At 45.6% G+C, this 22,282-nt stretch overlaps 1 protein-coding gene across 2 annotated transcripts in view; it reads right to left on the bottom strand.

Moving 5' to 3' along the window:
* Positions 1-22,282, bottom strand: part of PIK3C2G (phosphatidylinositol-4-phosphate 3-kinase catalytic subunit type 2 gamma) — a 2,001,768-nt gene that overhangs the window by 606,477 nt on the left and 1,373,009 nt on the right. For both annotated transcript variants that reach the window (XM_069228485.1, XM_069228486.1), the window contains exon 21: positions 13,309-13,401. In XM_069228485.1, coding sequence (XP_069084586.1) covers positions 13,309-13,401 — 93 coding nt within the window. The remainder of the gene's footprint in view (positions 1-13,308; positions 13,402-22,282) is intronic.

Below are 22,282 nucleotides of genomic sequence, written 5' to 3'. Positions count from 1 at the left end.
GCGTACTTCATGTAAGTATGGCGCTTTGTGCTCAACAATTATCCACGTGGTTGGTTGATGATGTACGGACCCGTCGTGGTCTAAGACTCTGGAGTATATTGACAAGTGTAGGAGACACTTGAGTTTATGTTGTAATTTGTGCGGTTTAATAGGTCAATCGGCGTGGTTGACAAGTCGAGTTTGAGTCAAATTGTGTGTGTGAAACCTTTGAAGAAGATTTGGCAAGTTCTATAGTGCACTAGAACAAACCATTGACAAGTCGAGAGTAGGATTTGCAGGTCAAATTCTGCTTGCGGGTGCGGGGCTGAGAAGGAGAGAGTAGCGGCTGAGGCTTCAAGTGAAATCTCTGTAAAGTTCTGAAGCAAATGTGTTACCCTTCCTGTAGTAAACCGGCAAATTTGTTTTTTTTTTGTTAAAGGTGCTCGCAATATATTGCATTAGTTTTGTGTGAGGAGGACAAGCCGCAAGACTTTGTCAGACGCAGTGTGTGTGAGTGTGACGTCAGTGGTGCCGTGCTGGGATAGGTCAGTTGCCGAGAGGGGTCGAGCACGGATTGGCAGCCGTCCGTAAGAGGCAATAGGTTGAGAAAGGTGGGTGAAGAGTGTCCTGGGAATTAAAGTCACTTTCTGATTAGATTCAAAAACAAAAATAAAAAGATGCAAAAATGAATTTGTTCAAGGCTTTAAAGAGTGCTCTGAAAGGAGATGCATACATTATGGCGAGTGAGGGAGAGCCTACACTGCCTGAGGGTACTCCAGCTTATATAGTAAAGGAGGAGAAGGGAGTTTTCTCTTGCCTGTGGAGAAGCAGTGGCGCAAATTAACAGAGAAGGAGGGATGTCTAGCGTTTCCAGAACATGTAACGTTCAATACAAGAATTTTAGAGAACTTGAGGTGGATATTAAGTGTGCAAAAGCCACCTCCGAGACCAGTCTAGTATGAGGCGTTAGCAGTCTGGGATTTAATGGCCATACGACAAAGACAGCAAAAACTTGAAAGGAGAATAAAAAGGGCAGAAAAGACTTTAGCCGAGGCTAGATGGGATCATGAGAGCAAAATGTGGAGAAGAGGAATAGTTGACAGACTTAAATTGTTTCCGGCAATTACACAAGAAGATGAGACACAGGGAAAGAAAGCCACCTGTAAGACAGACAAGGGCTCTAATAAATCTAAGGAGACTCAGAGGTCCTGGGTAGACGAAGATGATTCAGATGATGAAGAGTTTCTTAATCAGTTGTTATATGACCGGCCGCCACCATATGCCATAAATGATACTGCTCCAAGCACTAGTGCGGGACCTGGGAATCGGACACAAAGTAAGGAAGTTACAAATGCAATGAAGACAAGTGATACGGTTTTGATACAGAATGGTGTCAGTGTACCCACTGCACCAGACGTGCAGATACAGTTGCAACCTCCGCCACAGATACAGAGGATTTATCCAGACGTCCCAGTACTAGAGACGAGTCTGATGGTGCCGCCTGATCCAATATACACCAGATCAAAGCTAGTGCAGATTGAGCCAACTCAGCAATTGCTGTCCCAGCCGCAGCAACAACTGATTCCGGGTTACAATCCAGTGGCAGGGCCTTCGTTAGTACCTGCACCAGCTACAGTGAGTCAAGCTTTGGGAGTTACTGCTCCACGGGGTTTGGGACCTGGTCAGACACCAGCTGCCATATCATTACCAATTACTGTTGGTCCCCCAGTACCATTGTATGCGCAGGGTAAGCCTGATGTATTAGATCAGGGGGTGAGAACCCTAGAGGTAGTAAGAGGAGAATTCACGGGAACTCCTCAGCCGATAACATCAAGAGAACAATCAGCCGAAGGACTACGGTCCTTGTTAGACCTCAGCCCGATTGGGGCTCCTTTGGAGGCAATGAGACAAGCAGGGTTAAGTGTGCTAGCCCCACAAACAATGAGTACAAATACATCACAGTCACCACTGATGCATTCAGGGAACATTTTGTTGCAAGGTTTTTCTGCACAACAACTAAATGAGTGGTTAGAAAAGACTTATGCTTCACAAAATATTGCAGTAACCGCAGATAAGCCAGAAAAGGAAAAATATCTGAATTTTGTGAGACTGGGTGTAGAAGCTGCGGAACTAGTGGAAGGGACAATGGGAGTACACAAATTAGAGTCATACACAGAAGCAGAATTGAGGTGTCTGTGCCCCAAGATCACTAAAGAAGTGGGCAAGGTGCATCAGAGGTTGGAAAACCTGGCAGACAAGTACAACATAGACATTGGAAATACTAAACATTTGAAAAGAAGCTACAGATTAGACTTTGATTCTAAAGATTTTGAGCACATGAGATCTACCAGAATGAAAGTGCATCTTAAAGAGATACTGCACAGATCTGGGGAGCTTTAGAGAAGTGGGAAGGCAGATGGGCAAAGAAAAGAAATAAAGAGAAAACGGAAGGTCCGGAACCAAATCAGGCTAAAGCTGCATCAGACATGGGTAGAGTAAAGATGTTACCAATGAGAGAAACAGCTGGAGGGGTTCTAGTCCATGTACCATGGTCTAGGGGAGATATTCTGTCATTTACGAATGATTATCCCAGGTTAAGGGAGAAGCCGATAGAATGGTACCAGCAGACAGATAGGTTTGTGAAACTTGCGAAATGTCTCTGGGAGGACTTGAATACCCTGTTTGAGATTATAGTTCCACCCGACTTATGGCTCAAATGCAAGAGGGGTGTGGACTGGCCGACACAGGAGCCGGCAAGGGATAAGGTTAATGGAGCACCATCTGAGGAGGTGATGAAGTACTTTCATAAAGTGATTGAGTTGTTGAAGCAGAAAGTGTCGCCGAAAGTGACCGTTTGGCAGAAAATTGATCGAACTTCACAGGAAGCTAAAGAGTCAATTCATGCTTATTATGAGAGATTGTTGAAAGCGTTCAAGCATTACAGTGGCACTGAGACCATAGAGCCGAAAGACATGAATCATCTTGTGGTCAGATTTGTTGAAGGGCTGAGACCAGAGATTAGTCAGATGATTAAGAATCATTTGATCTGTTGGCAGGCAAAGCAGATTGATGAGGTGTTGCAATATGAAAAATACTGTAGTGACGAGATTGAGTTGAAGCAGAGAAAGTTGAAGGAGAAAGTGATGGTGATGCAGATTAAGGCAGCGCAGGCAGGGATGCAGGGAAATGGAATCCAGCAGATGGTACAGCAGCAACCGCAAGAGAATGGCATGGTTCAGGCACAGCCGAGAAGCCGAGGTGAAGGTTTTGTGAATCGCGGTCCAGACTTGAATACTGTTGTGGTTCAAAATGATGTACAGGGGATGAAAAAGATGTCACCATATCTCACATGTGCGGGGGCATGGGGCATTGGAAGCGGGAATGCCCAAATGTGGTACAGGATGGTGTTGTTCAACAAAGCAGTGATGTCAGTACATTTCAAAATGTAAGGGGTCCAAAGGTGAGGGGCCAAAATCAAAACTTCCAGAATAACATGGTTCAGGTGCAGGGGTTACAGCCCATGCAGCCAATACAAATGCCGCGTGTTCAACCAGCACAAATGCAGCAGGTACAACAGCAGGTTCCCATGGTACCTAGACAGCAAATGCAATTACCATTAGCTCCGATGGGACAGCAACAGGTGATGCTTCCTTAGCAGCTCACAGGCCAAATGATGGGTCAAAATAACACAGTGCAACAGTTCCCACTGCGTGGTGAAGATGGAATAAACGATGAATGGTCGGATGATAGTTCAGACAGTGAAGAATGCAGGCTTGCAGCGTCCCTAGAAGTAGATCAGAGGGGACCCTATGTAGAGGAAAAGGTGATGGGTCACAAGGTTTCATTCCTGGTTGACACGGGCGCTACACGCTCTACAGTCAGAAGTGAGGAGGTTCCGAAATTGCCACTTTCAGGGCGTACCATAAGGGTGGTAGGAGTGGCAAATCAGTATTTGACAAACCCGATTACAGACCCAGTTCAAGTTGAGATTGGAAATTTCCAGGGATTACTTAAATTTGTAGTCTGTGATTCTAGTCCTGTGTCCCTACTGGGGAGAGACTTACTGTGCAAAACGAAATGTTCGATTACCTGTTCTAATGAAGGGATTGAAGTGCAGACAAACAGTGATGATGAAGGGGACGATGGACAATTTACAGATCTAGAGACGGAAAGTACAAATGAGGAATACCCTTTGATAACTTTATTCCCGATGCTTACAGTGACTGACTTTCCACCTGAGTTGCAGGGAACAGTGACAGAGAAGGTGTGGGACCTGACAGGAAAAGAAGTAGGACTGATAAAGGGAGTAGAACCGGTTAAGGTACAGGTTAAGCCGAACGCAGTGTTTCCTCAGGTGCCGCAGTACCACATGGCCCAAGATGTCCTCATTCAGGCATCACAGATAATTGCAGACTTTGTAAAGCAAGGAGTTCTGAAAGAAGTGATGAGCAGCCTGTGTAATTCACCAATAATGGGACTGAAAAAGCCTAGTGGGAAGGTTTGAATTGTTCAAGACCTGAGGAAGATAAACGAGATTGTGGTAAAGTGTTGCCCCATAGTGCCAAACCCAGCAGTGATCATGTTTCAGGTTCCGTGTGATTCAGAGTGGTTCACAGTTGTGGACCTGTCTCAAGCATTCTTTTCGGTGCCTCTTCATGAGGACAGCCAATTTCTCTTCAGTTTCAAATTCCTGGATAAGGTGTACAGTTGGTGCATAATTCCTTAAGGGTTTTCTGAGTCACCGTCCATCTTCAATTAGATATTGAAGAAGGACTTGGAGTCGTTAGAACTACCTTTCAGTTTGACTCTGGTACAGTACATTGATGACTTGCTGATTGCATCCAGAACAAAAGATGACTGTAGGTATGACACAATTGCCTTACTGAACCATTTGGGAAAGAACAGACATGAAGTGTCCCCAGAGAAGCTGCAGTACTGTCAGAGAGAGGTAAAGTACTAGGTCACTTGATTGAAAAGGGTTCCAGGAGAATATCAAAAGAGAGGGTGACAGCCACACTGCAGATGAATCCCCTGATAACCAAGAGAGATGTCAGGATGTTTTTGGGAATGGTGGGCTACTGTTGTCAGTGGATTCCCAACTTCTCAATTATCTCCAAACTTATGGTGAAATTGACAGGTAAAGAAGTTAAGGATGACCCATGTACTATAATCATGTCAGAGGAAGAGATAGAGGCATTCATGTTATTGAGAGAGTGCATGTGCAGGGTGCCAGCTTTAGGTATGCCTGACTACACAAAGCCTTTTCTACTGTTTTGTCATGAACATGATGCTTGTTCTTTGTCTGTCCTAACACAGGTCCATGGTGGTGCAAACCGCCCAGTAGCATATTTTTCAGCTACTTTGGACCCAGTCGCAGCAGCCTTACCGGGTTATTTGCGAGCAGTTGCAGCAGTTGGTCAGAGCCTCACACAGTGTGAAGGCATAGTGATGGGACATCCCTTAACAGTAATGGTTCCACATTCAGTTGAAATTCTGTTAACCCGAACTAAGACTCAGCACATGACAAATGCTAGGCTGATGAGATATGAGACCATTATACTGGGGTCTCCGAATGTTTCTCTCAAGAGGTGTACTGTATTGAACCCGGCAACTTTACTTCCTGTTGAAAATCCTGAGATTAATAATACTGAGGAAGTAGAACATGACTGTCTTGAGGTACAGAACTATGCACCAAACCCAGACCTGACATTAAGGATACACAGTTAGAAGAAAATGATTACATTATGTTTGTTGATGGTTCATGCTTGAGAGACTCAGTCGGAATATTGAGAGCTGGTTATGCCGTGTGCACAATCACCGGAATCCTAGAAGCTTCCTGGCTCGAAAGAGTGTACTCTGCACAAGTGGCTGAATTAATTGCCCTTACTAAGGCATTCCACGCAGCTGAAAATCTGAAAGTCACTATCTATACTGACAGCAGATACGGATTCGGAATTGTGCATGATTTTGGCCAATTGTGGTCACAGAGGGGTTTCATGACCTCTTCTGGCTAACCAGTGAAAAATGGCGAAAAGATTAAGGATTTGTTGCAATGGATTCAGTTACCTCTTGAAATTGCTGTGGTGAAATGCAATGCTCATGTTAAATCACAAGACTTTGTGTCAATGGGAAACAGCTACGCAGATCAAGTTGCAAGGTTTTGCGCATTGAACTGTATATCGTTCAAGGAACAGTGGGAACTATTACCTGAACCTGAAAATGAAACATGCTTGAACTTTGCATTAAGAGTGGTTGATACATTAGATGAGCGGAAATCACTGCAGGGCCGTGCTAGCAGAGAGGAAAAAACGCTCTTGGCAGAGAATGCAACGTGTACAAAGGTCTGACGACTTGTGGGTCTCAGAGGAGGGGAAATTGGTTTTGCCAAACAGTCTTTTGTCACAGTTTGCAAGACTTTACCATGGGCAGGCACATCTTGGGAGATAGGCAATGATCAGATTATTCAAAATTGATTGGTTCAATCGAAAATTCATACAAGCCGCAGAGGTTACCTGTCACAGGTGCATCATCTGTCACCAGATGAATGCAGGAAAAGGGACTGTGGTGACATTGAGCCACATAGGGATAGTTGGAGGTCCATTTAGAAAGATGCAGATGGATTTCATTGAGAAGCCTGTGTGTGGAGGCTTGAGGTACGTGTTGGTGATTGTGTGTGTTTTCAGTCATTGGATTGAAGTATACCCTACACAAAGGAATGACAGTCTCACAGTAGCAAAGCTGTTGCTTACAGAGTTAGTACCCCGGTTCGGATTTGCCGTCTCTTTAGACTCAGATGGGGCAGACACTTCGACAATGAGGTGAAAAAGCTCTTGTGTGTTACATTAGACATTGAACAGAAGCTGTATTGTAGCTACCGCCCTAAAGCATCAGGACTAGTGGAACAGATGAATGGTACCTTGAAGTCAAGAATGGCAAAGATGTGCACAGCTACCAATATGAAATGGCCAGACACATGGCCCTTAGTGCTGATGTCAATGAGAAACACACCTGATAAGAAGACAGGACTATCCTCCCATGAAATTCTGATGGACAGAGCTATGAGGTTGCCCGCAGTTCCTTGCAAATGCTCTTGTGAATATCACGGATGATACGGTGTTGGACTACTGCAAGGGTCTGGCTGATGTGGTCTGCTCTTTTTCTCACCCTGTGGCGGCTAACACATTGCCACCTATCAGTGATCCAGGTCACACCCTGAAAGCCAGTGACTGGGTGGTTGTCAAGAAACACGTGAGGAAGTCGTGTCTCGAGCCACGTTGGAAGGGGCAATATCAAGTAATACTGACCACAACCACTGCTGTGAAATGTGCAGGTGTTCCAAACTGGATACATGCCAGTCACACTAAGAAGGTGACGTCCAACTGACGAGGAACTTGAAGTATCCAAAACAACAACAGCAGAGAAGCAAGTCTCAGGGCTGGAGAGTATCCAAAGGGGAACTGAGACTGAAGGAGAGCCCACTGAGGACGGCTTAGTCCCTCAAACAGTAAACAAGTTCGAGAGAGGTGACAGTGAGCCTATCTCAGCGGAGGCAACAGGAGAACCGAGACAAGAAGAGGTTCTCCCAGAAGCAGACAGATAGGGTTTGAACTTGAGCCCATTACAGACCTTGAAGACGAGGGGGAAGGAGCAGAAGTAGGTCGAAGAACACCGACTATTCGTGGGCCGCTTGCAGGTCCGTCAAGACAAAACACCATAGCACAAGAGGAGGGTGCTATTCAACGTCCTGAAAGGCCAAGCAGAAAGAAAACGCATAAAGGTGACAAATGGCCAAAGAAACAAGCTGCAAGGGAGAAAGTCGTCCCTTGTGACACAATAGAGGAAGAAGTTGTTACAACCAGAAGGGAGGATCTTAGTGAAGGAGAGTTGCAGAGTGAATGTAGATTGAAAAGAAAAAGAGTCGCAAACAAAAGGTACGCTGGTCCTAAATGGGCGTACGCAACATCAGCTGAATGGCAACAAGAATTCTTATCATTCTGTTTTGATCGAGAGGTACCAGGCCAATACTACAGCACCTGAATACAATCAAGAGAAAGAGACTGTGTTAAAATAGAAATTGAGAGCTGAAAAGCTGAGAAAAGAGACTGATAAATTACCGGATGTGACACTGATAACATGAATTGACTTTAGAAAAAAACGATTATGACAAGCTGATAACCTTATTTGACAAAAGAGTCCTGGGGTGAGTGAAACGCTGTAAATACTCGCAGAAAGAAAGAGAGACTTTGCATTAAGGAGAAAGAAAAAAAAAAAAGAGCTTTTAAATCATCCTCAAGTTGATTGTTTGGTGTCTTTTGCTATTTGATTCTTTACAGATCATGGCTTACACTAGAGGTAGTAGCAAAAAGGGTAGGGTGTGTGGTTGCTTAAGTGCTATCTTAGGTATTGTGTGTGCAATAATAATTATATGTGTGATTGTGGGAATGCCATGTTTGGATAAAAAGGCAACTAACAATGCTTCAAAACCTGAGACTGCTACATTAACACCATGGGAAAAGTTTGAGCAGGATACAAAATACTTGCATGAGGGAACTAATTCAAAGGGGGAACTTTCTACTAATGTCTTCTATCACTTGCTGAATGAGTATGTTGATACTATGGGTGTGAGAAATTGTTATGTGTGCACAAAGATTCCATCATCAGTACAAGAAGGGGTCACCTATCATAGTCTGCCTCTAACATATGGGATAAGCTGTAGCTTGCTATTAACAAGATTCTATGACCAGGAACATTTGCAATAGTTTTACTCTAATTTAGATGTAGTGTTTTCTTTTGTGCCTGTAATTGAATTTCTGAACAAGTTAGCTAAAGAGCATAGCATAAAATTAGTTAGAGGTTTCTTTGAGCCGACACTAACCTTTGGGACAGCTTATGTGCACCGCAATAATTTAACCTGTTTACTAACACCCGTAGAGAACAGCTTTTTAGATCACACTGATGATAGTTGCAAAGCACTGAAAGAAAGGCTAGAAAAGGGACTAGAAAAACGAACATATGCAAATGATTATGCTTACACTGCAATAAAGACGCAAGGCTGAAATCTGATCATGACACTATTTGTGGGAACGAGTGAATGCAGGCATGTGGTTTTGTTTCAGAGTAAATGAACATTCATGTTAAATGGACAGGATCCAATGATCCCTGGGATCTATTACATATGTGGACTTAATGCTTATTACCGTCTCCCTAAGGAATGGTATGGGACATGTTATTTGGGAATAGTTTTCCCAAAGATCTACCAGATTACCTAAAGCAAATTCCTAAAATGTCTGAAGTACAACATGCTAGACAAAAGAGAGAGACAGCGGCTGCTGTCGTTGGTGACATATTTGGAGCCATAATTCCTTCAGTAGGGGTTATCTTAAACTCCATAAAGATTCGAAAGTTGTCTACGATTGTGGATAACATGCAGTCAAATTTCACAGGGGCTATACTCCTGATGGATACCGAACTTGCTGCGGAAAGAGCTATGACTCTTCAAAACCGGTTTGTTTTAGACATTCTTTTAGTGAAGAGCGGCGGAGTCTGTAAGATGCTCAACGAGCGCCATTGCTGTACGTTCATACCTGACAATAGCAAGAAGATTAGAAGTATGCTTACTAACCTAACAAGAGATAATGCAGATTTTAATGAGCTGAAGGAACCTGGAGTTTGGGAGAAAGTTGGGAAAGGAATTGCTAGAGTAGGGAGTTGGTTTAGTAATATTTGGAATGGGGTACTTGCAAAAATATTAGGGGGTTTATTAATTGTTCTGATTTGTTTATTACGTTTATGGGGAGCATGCAAAATTAATGAAAGAATTAAAAGAAATTTGCCAAAACGAAGTAAAAGAAATGAAGAAAATGAAAGGGAGAAAATGTTTAATGAAATTTGGGAAAGCTCACACAAAGGACAAGATGTTGAAATGCGCCTTATGCGCAAGGTGAAAGGTTGAAAGGAAAAGGTTTGTGTGATGACAAAGGTCATCAGAGGAGGGACTGAGAGAGCGTAGCTTATATAATCTATATTAACATGAAATGTTTCTGAACTAATGTACAATAATGCTGTGTAGAAACTGTATTAACATATTTTGCTAAAACGTGCACTTGAAATGTGCCCACGGGGAGTGGCCGCCAATGTATACGGGGACAAATAAAATTGACTAATGTTGATTAATTATTATGGTTTTACACTAATTATTAATGATTATGTTATTAAAGCTTTGCTAATAAGTATTTTAGGCCTTAGTTAGCATGAGTCAAGGCCTAGATGCCTGACACTCATATTAAAAGTATTTTTCTAACGTGCAGTGTGCTGACTTGCTAAAGGACATGAACTCTTGTTTTTTTCCAAAAGTAAGAAGCTGAATGTAACTGTAGTAGATCCGTTCTCATGCAATTCATCCTGTCTGTAGTAACTTTTTTAGTTGAATGCAACAGTGTAGATTAACTTTATGTACAAGGTCGCTTAAACCGGTACGGACAATGGAGCCACTGAACGAAGACGATGAAATCATACCGGACATTCCACCCGCTAAAGACCTCAATCATAAGCACCAATAAAATACGTGAGAACTGTTGGGGGGTAACAAATTCGATGAGATAATTTGATTTTAATTGGTCAGAGATAGTGGGGTGCAACCCCTTGTCCAATTAGATTTTAGGGGAATGTATAACGAAAAGGGGATAAAAACCCTTGTCACCAGGAAGTAAATTAGAACTGAGGGAGAATTAGGGAGTAGGAGACTGTGAGAGGGGAGATGCTGATGCGATTTATAATGATCCAGAGACTGTCACTTTGCATGGTGACTTGCTGATTTTATTTAGAACCATCCTTGTCCTTAGATTGCCCATTTACACTTTACCTCCTTATGAGGGAAGTGCCCCTTTTACCTGAGCCGAGTTCCTGACTGATGGCGAACCAACTGATGTCCTGAAGACGAAGACCGAACCTGTGTGCTGACCCAAACTTGGAGGGTGACTATATGACAATGAAATTGTGATTGTCTGTTTGCTTTTCCTTTCTAGGTACCAACTGCTTTTCTTTTGACAGAGACCTTAGTTAGATGTTTTCCAAATTGATGTTACTAAATTATTTTGCATGAAGCCCAACATGCCAATGCTAATTAGAGGTTAGTTGAGAGGGGTTCACTAAACGGACGCAAATAGACAAATGACTGAATCTATGCTTTGTTGAACAATGCGCTAATATACTCTGCTAAGGATAGTCTATGTTCACGCCATGCTATATTCTAATGTTTGTGATTTTTGCTTTGATGAAATCTTATCAGAGTTGCCATATTGTAACTATGCTATTGTGCTTCTTGGTTCTGAGATTAATAAACTTGCTAGTAGTATTGTAATCAATACGGAATAAATATCATAAAATGTATACTGAATTGGTGTGGTTATTCATGACTGAAAGGTCATGGTGGTGTCTTGAGTTTAATTAAATGTCATTAACTAAGGTGAAATGCATTGTAGTAATAAATATTGATGATATTATTGACGTATTGATTAACATGTTGATTAGCTATCTCGTCCTAAGGTGTCTTTCAACTGGGTCAAAAGATTCATTGGCCTAAAACGAGTCCCAATGTGTAATAATTAATCATAAAGGGACGCGTTAACACTGGCAAGGCCATAAAGAGAGGTACTGTGCGTTTATGCAATATAAAGCTATACATCATGTGGAGTACTAAAGCTAAAGACAGACATGAACAGATATAAAAAAAGCATTGAAAGCTACCATAGGCAAATGTGAGTAGAAGACATGAAAGCACTAGCTGACAGAATAATTGATAATAAAGCACACTGTTACACTTAACAGAGCTCCACGACCTCAGCAGCAGGTGAAAAGACCCAAGAAGCAGCACATGGTTATGCTTACTGAGCTGTCCAATACCTGAAGTGGCATGCCAACAAAGCTACCAGGTGGCGGCTCAGAACAACTCCAGAAGTCTCCAGAAACGCGAGGGAACCCTTTTGGCTCCTAACGGACTCCATAGAAATTAGACATAAGTGTTTGAATGTAGTGAAGTGAATGCAGGTTTAAAATGCTGTGTTCGCAGTTAAACGCAGACAAATAAAGACATGTAATATCCAGCTCTGTGTGTGGCTTAGTCTTTGGCATGTACACAGGCTGCAAAAGACGCAACACCATTTACCTAACCAAGTAAGTACAAGTATGTTTCTCACTTTTCCGACACCCAGCAAAGATTTCTGAGCGACAACAGTACACTTCAGATACAGTTGTCTAAGCATTTGCCACCTTTATGGCATGTGTGGTGTTTCTATAGCTCAAAAGTAGCCAAAAGGCAGTGGAATACCTTACATGGTAAAAGACAAGCAAAAAATCATCAATATTCGAGGCAGTTGGGTCATGGATAGTTAATTAATTGTGATATGTTGTTCTTTAAAAAGGTGAGTCTTCAACTGTTTTCTAAATCTGACCAACATTGGGGTGTTCCTGGTGGACACAGGGATGTTGTTTCAGATCCAGGGTGCATCCATTGATGTTACACTGACTGTTATGCTCTCGCCAATCTACGTATCACACCTGAAGGTAACTTGAACCTACTGCAGCCTCATGCACATATAATCGTATCAATGCAAGTAAGGGGCAAGGATGCCTTAAAATATAACAATTACCTGAAGTGAAGCAATGTAAAACCGTACACCTCAGAAGAGCGAAACAAAGAGCAGTGCCCATCATTTGAGTCATTATGACCTGACACGATTCCACATAACCCATCGTGAGAAAATACCCACTCTAACCTCGCCGCCCACTATCAAATATGATGTCTATACACAAAATAAACACAAACAAATAAAACACTAAAACACCACTGACGACAATCAATGGTAATTTCAGCACCATTAAGGGTACCCTAATTCCAACAGTGCTTTGGCATCCTACAAATGGTGGGAATGCACATTGCAAATTCACTTAAATTCATAACGACTTTCCTCGGAAAATACATACATAAAGCTAGTATAATATGGAAATTCCTTCGATAAAACCACCTGTCCGCATATCAGCTACAATAATTTCTTCTACAGCTTTGATGGCCCAGTTACAAGCTCATTAAAGCACTTCAGACTTGGAATCCCTGGAAAGAGCGTCCTCCAGGATTTATAGATCCCTACACTGTCTTTTCATGCTGATTGATGGGCCTTTATTGGTTTGCCTGGTTGTCTATGTAGCTCTGGTGGGAGGAAGGAATTAATGCACGATTTGTGACCTGTCTCCAAGAAGTACAGCTGAAAGAACATTCCACATTTTTCAAATACAATTAAGTGCCTGGTAGTTAGAAAAAAATAGTTTTCATACCTTAAAAATGACATTGATGTCTGTGCCCAGTGGATCAGCATTGATGAAAGAAACTTTCAATGGAAAAGCGTTGGAAGTGAAATATGAGCATCCCTTTAAAACGAGGAAATAAAAATATATATATATAGCAACTTTTATTATAAAGTATTCAAGTACTGCAGCCCCAAAACAAACACCCACCAAGACACTCACACAGAGTAAACATGATCCACAAAAATGCAGAAAGAGTATTTAGTTTAAATTTTACAACCATTTGAGTTGCACTAAAGAGCAATAGGCAAAAAGACACGTGTAATTTGAGCGAAGGGAAATTGTTCTGTGCAGGGAATTAAACAATTTAAAACACGTAAAAAGCTAGTATACATTCTAATAAAGACAGAACTTGCTTATTTTGAGACAGTTGAAAGGAAGCTAACCCGGGTTTTACATTTTTCTCATCCTGGCATTATCTTTAATTAATAATGTAACAGATGCTTTCTGATAAAGAACAGGTCAATACCGGAAAGAATACACAGAGCCTGTCGAAATCTCAGTGAGCCCCTCTAACGTTTGTATACCAGTGACTGTCTTTTCCTTTTCGTTCCTTACAAAAATCTTCACGATAGGGCCATGTTTATCAATTTTGTACACAGTGCTATCTTCACAACTAGCTTGAAGTTAACAGTCATAAAAGCGTGCATGAGGGACACACAAACAACGTGGAATTCCCACACAAATCTTACAGTTGGTTTTCTGCTGCCGAGAAGTGAGTGGTTTAGAAAAAGACCAAACTATGGCTAACAAAAACAGGGGAAAAGAAAGGCCAAAAATCCGCAGACACCGATTAATGCATTTTATGTAGTGTTCATGGGACGTTGTGTAGTCATGCGGGCTCGGCTGCAGGGATCTCCTTTTGACTCCATGCTTACAGGCTTGAATCCTAATCATTCTTCCAACATTAATAAAATAAGTAACATTGAGTTTGGTAACAAGAAACACCGGGGCTTAACTTGGTCAGTTAGTTTGTGGGGCAGTGAGATTCGGATTTTCCAACAGCCACTCTGCCATATAATGTTGAACATTATGTGACACATAATGAAAGGAGCTTAAAGGGCTGTGGAAAGGGTAAGAAATGCGGTTGGTAGGGGTGCTAAGTGAGAGAAAACATAGGCCCTCATTACCACCCTGGGGGTCGGTGATAAAGCAGCAGTAATACCACCACCAAGCTGGCGGTAAAAAAAAATGGAATTATGACCACGGTGGAAACCGCCAACACAGACAGCCAGCTTAACACACAGACCGCCATTGCGGTAGCAACAAGCACCGCAGCGGTAACCGCCAACAGCCAGGCAGAAAACAAGGTTCCGCCCACTGTATTACAAGAGGCCTATCCGCCACCTTTTTGGGGCAGTACCAACGACAACAAAAGCACAGCGGAAACAGAACACAGAAGTCAAAGGACTCACCTCTGGAGACTCAGGGAACAACCACAACGCCATGGAGCCCGAACTGCAAATCTTCCCTGTTAGAAATGGGGTTTTTGGTTGGCAGTCAGGTTACCCCCTGTCCAAGCAAAAGCCCTCAATCTAGTCAGGGTAAGTCACACACAATCCAAGATTATCCTGTGCCCACCCTCTGGTAGCTTGGCACGAGCAGTCAGGCTTAACTTAGAAGGCAATGTGTAAAGTATTTGTGCAATAAATCATACAATACCACCATATAGCACCACAAAAATACACCACACAGTGTTTAGAAAAATATATAATATTTATCAGGATAATTGTAGGTCAAAAAGTATAAAGTTGCAATGGAAAATTGTAGAAATATCACAGAAAAGTGATATGAAGTGTCTTAAAGTCTTTAGAATATAAACAAAGTCTCTTTCAAGCACAAGTACCTGGTTTAGCGTGGAAAAATCTCCTCAGAGGGCCACAAAGGAAGAGGTGCATGGAAAAAGGGTGTGTGCGTCGATTTCTCCCCAGCACACACGGACTCGCGTCGTTATTTTCCACGCGGGGAAGTCGTGCGTCGTTTTCCGGCGTGCGGAAAGTCTCTTTCTGTGGATCGCGGGGATTACCAGATGTCCCGGGTCTGTGCGTGGATTTTCCTGCTTGTTCTCTGGCTGCGCGTCGTTCTGCGGGGCTGCGCGTCGAAATTACGATCTCACATCAGGCGTCGCGTCGATTTCTCCTCTAGACGTCGGTCTGCGGGGCTGCGCGTTGAAATTACGATCTCACGGCAGGCGTTGCGTCGATTTCTCCTCTAGAGGTCGGGCGGCGTTATCCTTGCGAAGCCGTGCGTCGGATTTTCGATCGTCCCCAGAGCGTTGCGTCGGTCAGCTTCGGTGTGCGGCGTTTTTCTTGCCGCGGAACAAGCTGTGCGTCGAAATTTTCGGCGCACGGAGCGTCCAAGTGAAAAAGAGAAGTCTTTTTGGTCCTGAGACTTCAGGGAACAGGAGGCAAGCTCTATCCAAGCCCTTGGAGAGCACTTTCACAGCCAGACAAGAGTTCAGCAAGGCAGCAGGGCAACAGCAAGACAGCAGTCCTTTGTAGAAAGCAGGCAGGTGAGTCCTTTGAGCAGCAAGGCAGTTCTTCTTGGCAGGATGTAGTTTCTGGTTCAGGTTTCTTCTCCAGCAAGTGTCTGATGAGGTAGGGCAGAGGCCCTGTTTTAAACCCAAATGTGCCTTTGAAGTGGGGGAGACTTCAAAGAGTGGCTAAGAAGTGCACCAGGTCCCCTTTCAGTTCAATCCTGTCTGCCAGGGTCCCAGTAGGGGGTGTGGCAGTCCTTTGTGTGAGAGCAGGCCCTCCACCCTCCCAGCCCAGGAAGACCCATTAAAAATGCGGATGTATGCAAGTGAGGCTGAGTACCCTGTGTTTGGGATGTGTCTGAGTGAACGCACAAGGAGCTGTCAGCCAGACGTGGATTGTAAGGCACAGAAGGATTTAAGTGCAAAGAAATGCTCACGTTCTAAAAGGGGCATTTCTAGAATAGTAATATTAAATCCAACTTCACCAGTCAGTAGGACTTTGTATTACCATTCTGGCCATACTAAATATGACCGTCCTGCTCCTTTCAGATCAGCAGCTGCCACTTCAACAGTGTATGAGGGCAGCCCCAATGTTAGCCTATGAAGGAAGCAGGCCTCACAGTAGTGTGTAAACGAATTTAGGAGTTTTACACTACCAGGACATATAACTACACAGGTACATGTCCTGCCTTTTACCTACACAGCATCCTGCCCTAGGGGTTACCTAGGGCACACATTAAGGGTGACTTATATGTAGAAAAAGGGGAGTTCTAGGCTGGGCAAGAACTTTTAAATGCCAAGTCGCTGTGGCAGTGAAACTGCACACACAGGCCTTGCAATGGCAAGCCTGAGACAAGGAGAAGGGGCTACTTAAGTGGGTGGCACAACCAGTGCTGCTGGCCCACTAGTAGCATTTAATTTACCAGCCCTAGGCACATAGAGTGCCCCTTACTAGGGACTTAGAAGTAAATTAATAGTCCAATCAGGTATGATTCCAGGTTACCATGTTTTAGGGGAGAGAGCATATGCACTTTAGCTCTGGTTAGCAGAGGTAAAGTGCGCAGAGTCTATAAACCAGCAAAAACAGTGTCCAAAAAGCAGAGGGAGGCAGGCAAAAAGTTAGGGGTGACTACCCTAAGGCTGTCAGGTCTAACATGTGTCCCCCCCAGCTGAAAGTGGGGAGAGCTACCCGACCTCCTGGGAACTCTCATCGCTAAGGCGGAAGTACCTGGAGAGACCATCAGCATTGGCGTGGTCAACCCCTGGGCGATGTTCCACCGTAAAGTCCATCCCCTGTAGGGAAATGGACCACCTCAAGAGTTTTGGATTCTCACCCCTCATCTGCATGAGCCATCTGAGGGGCCTGTGGTCTGTCTGAACCCGGAAGTGAGTCCCAAACAGGTAGGGTCTTAGCTTCTTCAGTGCCCAGACCACAGCAAAAGCTTCTCTCTCAATAGCACTCCACCTCTGTTCCCGTGGTAATAGCCTTCTGCTAATAAAGACTACCGGTTGATCTCTGCCCTCCTCATTCAGCTGTGCTAGGACTGCCCCTATGCCATGCTCTGAACCGTCTGTCTGCACGATAAATTCCTGGGAGTAGTCAGGGGCCATGAGTACGGGGGCCGTGCACATGGCTTCTTTCAGGGCGTCAAAGGCTTTCTGACAAGCCTCTGTCCAATTCACCAACCTAGGTTGTTTCTTGGAAGTGAGTTCTGTCAAGGGTGTTACAATGGTAACATAGCCCTTGACAAATCTGCGGTAGTATCCTGTGAGGCCTAGAAAGGCTCTCACCTCAGTCTGCGTTTGCGGTGGTTGCCAGGCCTTGACAGTTTCAATCTTGGCCTGGAGTGGCTGCACCTTGCCACCACCCACTAGGTGTCCCAAGTACACCACGGAACCCTGCCCAATCTGGCACTTACTGGCCTTGATGGTCAGGCCTGCCTGTTGCAGGGCCTGAAGCACCTCCTTGAGGTGAAGCAGGTGTTCCTCCCAGCTGGAACTGTAGACAGCTATGTCATCCAGGTAGGCTGCACAGAAGGCATCCTTGCCAGCTAGGACCCCGTTAACCAACCGTTGGAAGGTAGCGGGGGCATTTTTCAACCTAAATGGCATCACCCGGAACTGGTAATGGCCATCAGGGGTTGAGAATGAGGATCTTTCCTTGGCCCCCTCAGTCAGGGCGATCTGCCAGTACCCTGAAGTAAGATCAAACGTACTCAGAAACTTTGCAGCGCCACCTCAAGAGTTTTGGATTCTCACCCTTCATCTGCATGAGCCATCTGAGGGGCCTGTGGTCTGTCTGAACCCGGAAGTGAGTCCCAAACAGGTAGGGTCTTAGCTTCTTCAGTGCCCAGACCACAGCAAAAGCTTCTCTCTCAATAGCACTCCACCTCTGTTCCCGTGGTAATAGCCTTCTGCTAATAAAGACTACCGGTTGATCTCTGCCCTCCTCATTCAGCCGTGCTAGGACTGCCCCTATGCCATGCTCTGAAGCGTCTGTCTGCACGATAAATTCCTGGGAGTAGTCAGGGGCCATGAGTACGGGGGCCGTGCACATGGCTTCTTTCAGGGCGTCAAAGGCTTTCTGACAAGCCTCTGTCCAATTCACCAACCTAGGTTGTTTCTTGGAAGTGAGTTCTTTCAAGGGTGTTACAATGGTACCATAGCCCTTGACAAATCTGCGGTAGTATCCTGTGAGGCCTAGAAAGGCTCTCACCTCAGTCTGCGTTCGCGGTGGTTGCCAGGCCTTGATAGTTTTAATCTTGGCCTGGAGTAGCTGCACCTTGCCACCACCCACTAGGTGTCCCAAGTACACCACGGAACCCTGCCCAATCTGGCACTTACTGGCCTTGATGGTCAGGCCTGCCTGTTGCAGGGCCTGAAGCACCTCCTTGAGGTGAAGCAGGTGTTCCTCCCAGCTGGAACTGTAGACAGCTATGTCATCCAGGTAGGCTGCACAGAAGGCATCCTTGCCAGCTAGGACCCCGTTAACCAACCGTTGGAAGGTAGCGGGGGCAATTTTCAACCCAAATGGCATCACCCGGAACTGGTAATGGCCATCAGGGGTTGAGAATGCGGATCTTTCCTTGGCCCCCTCAGTCAGGGCGATCTGCCAGTACCCTGAAGTAAGATCAAACGTACTCAGGAACTTGGCAGCGCCTAGCCTGTCCACGAGCTCATCAGCTCGGGGGATGGGGTGAGCATCAGTCCGTGTGACTGAGTTGAGACCCCGGTAGTCCACACAGAACCGGAGTTCTGGCTTCGCACCTGGGGCAGTAGCCTTAGGGACCAACACCACTGGGCTGGCCCAGGGACTACTGGATTTCTCGATAACCCCTAGAGTCAACATCTTGGAGACCTCCTCCTTGATGCTGGCCTTCACCTTATCCGACAACCTGTAAATTTTGTTCTTCACAGGGAGACTGTCACCCCTGTCAATATCATGAACACAGAGGTGGGTCAGTCCAGGAGTAAGGGAGAACAGGGGGGAGAACTGCTCCAACAGCTCATAGCAGTCTCCTTTCTGGTTTAGAGTCAGGGAGTCAGACAGAATGCCCCGCTTACTGACCCATCACCTTCTTGGGCAGAGAGGAGGTCGGGCAGAGGTTCACTCTCCTCTTCCGTTCCTTCATCTGTGACCAGAAGCATGTTGATCTCCGACCTCTCAAAATGAGCTTTTAGTCGGTTCACATGGAGCACCCTTAGGGGATTCCTAGGGGTTTGGAGGTCCACTAGGTAATTGGCCTCCCCTTTCCGCTCCTTTATTTCAAATGGGCCAGACCTGCGGTCCTGGAGAGCTCTGGGCTCTACTGGCTCCATTACCCACACTTTGTCTCCAGGTTGAAACTCTACCAGGGTGGCCTTCTGGTCATACCAGTGTTTCATTACCTCTTGACTGGCCTCAAGGTTACTTTGGGCCTCTTTCCAGAAGCGGGTCATCTGGTTGCGGAGGGCCAACATATAGCTGACCACATCCTGAGGGGGTGTCTTTGGAGCTTTCTCCAATCCCTCCTGGACAATGCTTAAGGGTCCCCTGACAGGGTACCCGTAGAGAAGCTCAAAGGGACTGAACCCTACCCCCTTCTGGGGGACCTCTCTGTTAGCAAAGAGAAGGCATGGTAAGAGGACGTCCCACTTACGCCTCATGGTCTCAGGGAGGCCACCGATCATGCCCTTCAGGGTCTTGTTGAATCTCTCCACAAGACCATTAGACTGGGAGTGATAGGGGGTGGTGAACTTGTAAGTTACACCACACGCATCCCACAGAGACTTCATGTATGCAGACATGAAGTTAGTGCCTCTGTCAGACACTATTTCCTTGGGGAATCCCACACGGGTAAATATCCCCATCAGGGTTCTGGCCACCACCGGTGCAGTAACGATCCTCAGAGGGATTGCCTCTGGGTAACGGGTGGCATGGTCCACCAAAACCAGGATGAACCTGTTGCCTAAGGCAGTTTTGGGGTCCAAGGGACCAACAATGTCGATGCCCACCCTTTCAAAGGGGGTGCCAACGACAGGAAGTGGAATCAGGGGGGTTTTAACCCTTTTGCCTGCTTTACCACTGGCCTGGCAGGTAGGACAAGATCTGCAAAACTTATCTGAGTGTGTCCTCATTTTGGGCCAATAAAAGTGGGTGACAAGCCTGTTAAAGGTCTTGTCCTGCCCCAAATGTCCTGCCAGTGGAATGTCGTGAGCCAGACCCAGTAGGAAGGTTCTGTAACATTGGGGGACCACCAGCATACGTGCTGCCCCAAAGGCCGGAACCTTAGGCTCACTGTAGAGGAGATCATTCTCCCAATATAGGTGGTGAGCCCCAGAGGCGTCGCCTGCTGCCTTGTTTGAGGCTTGTTTCCTCAAACCTTCCAGAGTGGGACATTCTTTCTGCGCCTTGCAGAATTCCTCCCTGGTGGGTCCACCCTCCACTTGCCAGCCAGCAAGCTCAGGTAAGTCACCTAGGGCGGCAATGTCTTCCCCAGTTGGCTCGGGAGCCTCCTCCTCAGGAGCCCCGTCAGCCACTGTGGGAACTTCTGGGGCCGGTTCCCCGTGCCCCTGGTCCCTCCTCCTGGCAGCTCTCTGGGCCATCGTTCCAGGCTCCAGATGCCCTTGACTTCCCTCTCGGTCAGCCATGGACCGTGTGGTCATGCAGACCCACTCAGGTAACCCTAACATCTCCAGGTGAGACCTGAGCTCCACTTCTTTCCAAGCAGTGTGCTCAAGATCATTGTCTAACAGACAATCTACAGGCATGGCAGGACTCACAGCTACTTTCAGAGTACCAGAGACCCCCCCCCACTCAAAGGGAACCAGAGCCACCGGTAGGTGACTCTCGCGATTGTCAGCGACTCTGACCTGGTGGAATGTATTAGGTACTATCTGCTCCGTTGACACCAGCTGACTCTTGATAGTAGTCATACTGGCTCCTGTGTCACGCAGAGCCTCCACCTTCTGCCCATCAATGGTGACCCACTGCCGGTACTTGGAAGTATTTTTGGGCATGTGGGCCTTGGGCACCATTTCTCCTACTCCCAGGGACACTAGGGAAATCTCTACCTGCTCCCCAAAGCTACTTGGGTCCATCTCCCCCCCGAGCGCTACACTAGTCAACCCAGGTGCCTGTCCGGTAGTGGACGGTGCCCTCTTAGGGCACTGTGGATTGCCTTTGTCGTGACCATACTGGTAACACTCCATGCATTTGGGGCTAGATTTCCCTGACTTGTCATATGTCCCTGACTTTTTCCCAAATTTGGAAAAGGAAGGGTTGCCACCCCCTCCCTGGGAATTCTTTTGGGGGCCTTTGGAAAGTTCCTTATCCTCAAGTTTATCTCCCCCCTCTTTCTTCTGTTGGGAACCCTGACCACCTTTGTGGGAGTCCCCCCCAGGTACCTTCTTGGACACTCTGGTGCTAACCCAGAGGTCCGCCTCCTCAGCAAGCTTCCTGGGATCAGTCAGCTTACTATCCACTAGGTGCTGGCGCAACTCTGTATAAGTAGTATTAAGCATATGCTCTCTCAGAATCAAGTCATATAAACCTTTATAATCTGCTACTTTGTTGCCCCGCACCCATCCATTCAGTGCTTTACTGGAGAAATCAAAGAAATCTACCCATGTTTGTGTGGTTTGTTTGGTGCTGTCCCTGAACCTCTGACGGTATCCCTCAGGGGTCAGCCCAAACTTGGCAAGTAAAGTGGCTTTCTGAAGTGGGTATGTGTTTTGATCAGGTTGATCCAATGTGAGAAGTGTGTCCCTCCCCAATGGCGGCACATAACCCCACATAGCTACACCCCATTGCCCTTCAGGAACCTCATGAGCCCTTAGTGCAACTTCATAAGCAGCTAACCATTTATCTATGTCATCTCCCACCACAAAACTGGGCACCACATTTTTGGGTATACGAACCTTCTTTTCTCCAGCAGGTCCTGTCTGTATGCTGCCACCATTATTGCTGGATTCAGACTGCCTCGCCTT

The sequence above is a fragment of the Pleurodeles waltl genome, chromosome 4_1 (assembly GCF_031143425.1).
Source record: "Pleurodeles waltl isolate 20211129_DDA chromosome 4_1, aPleWal1.hap1.20221129, whole genome shotgun sequence".
Lineage (NCBI taxonomy): Eukaryota > Metazoa > Chordata > Amphibia > Caudata > Salamandridae > Pleurodeles > Pleurodeles waltl.
The sequence above is the reverse complement of the archived record's forward strand: the minus strand, read 5'-3'. Positions and strand labels throughout refer to the sequence as shown.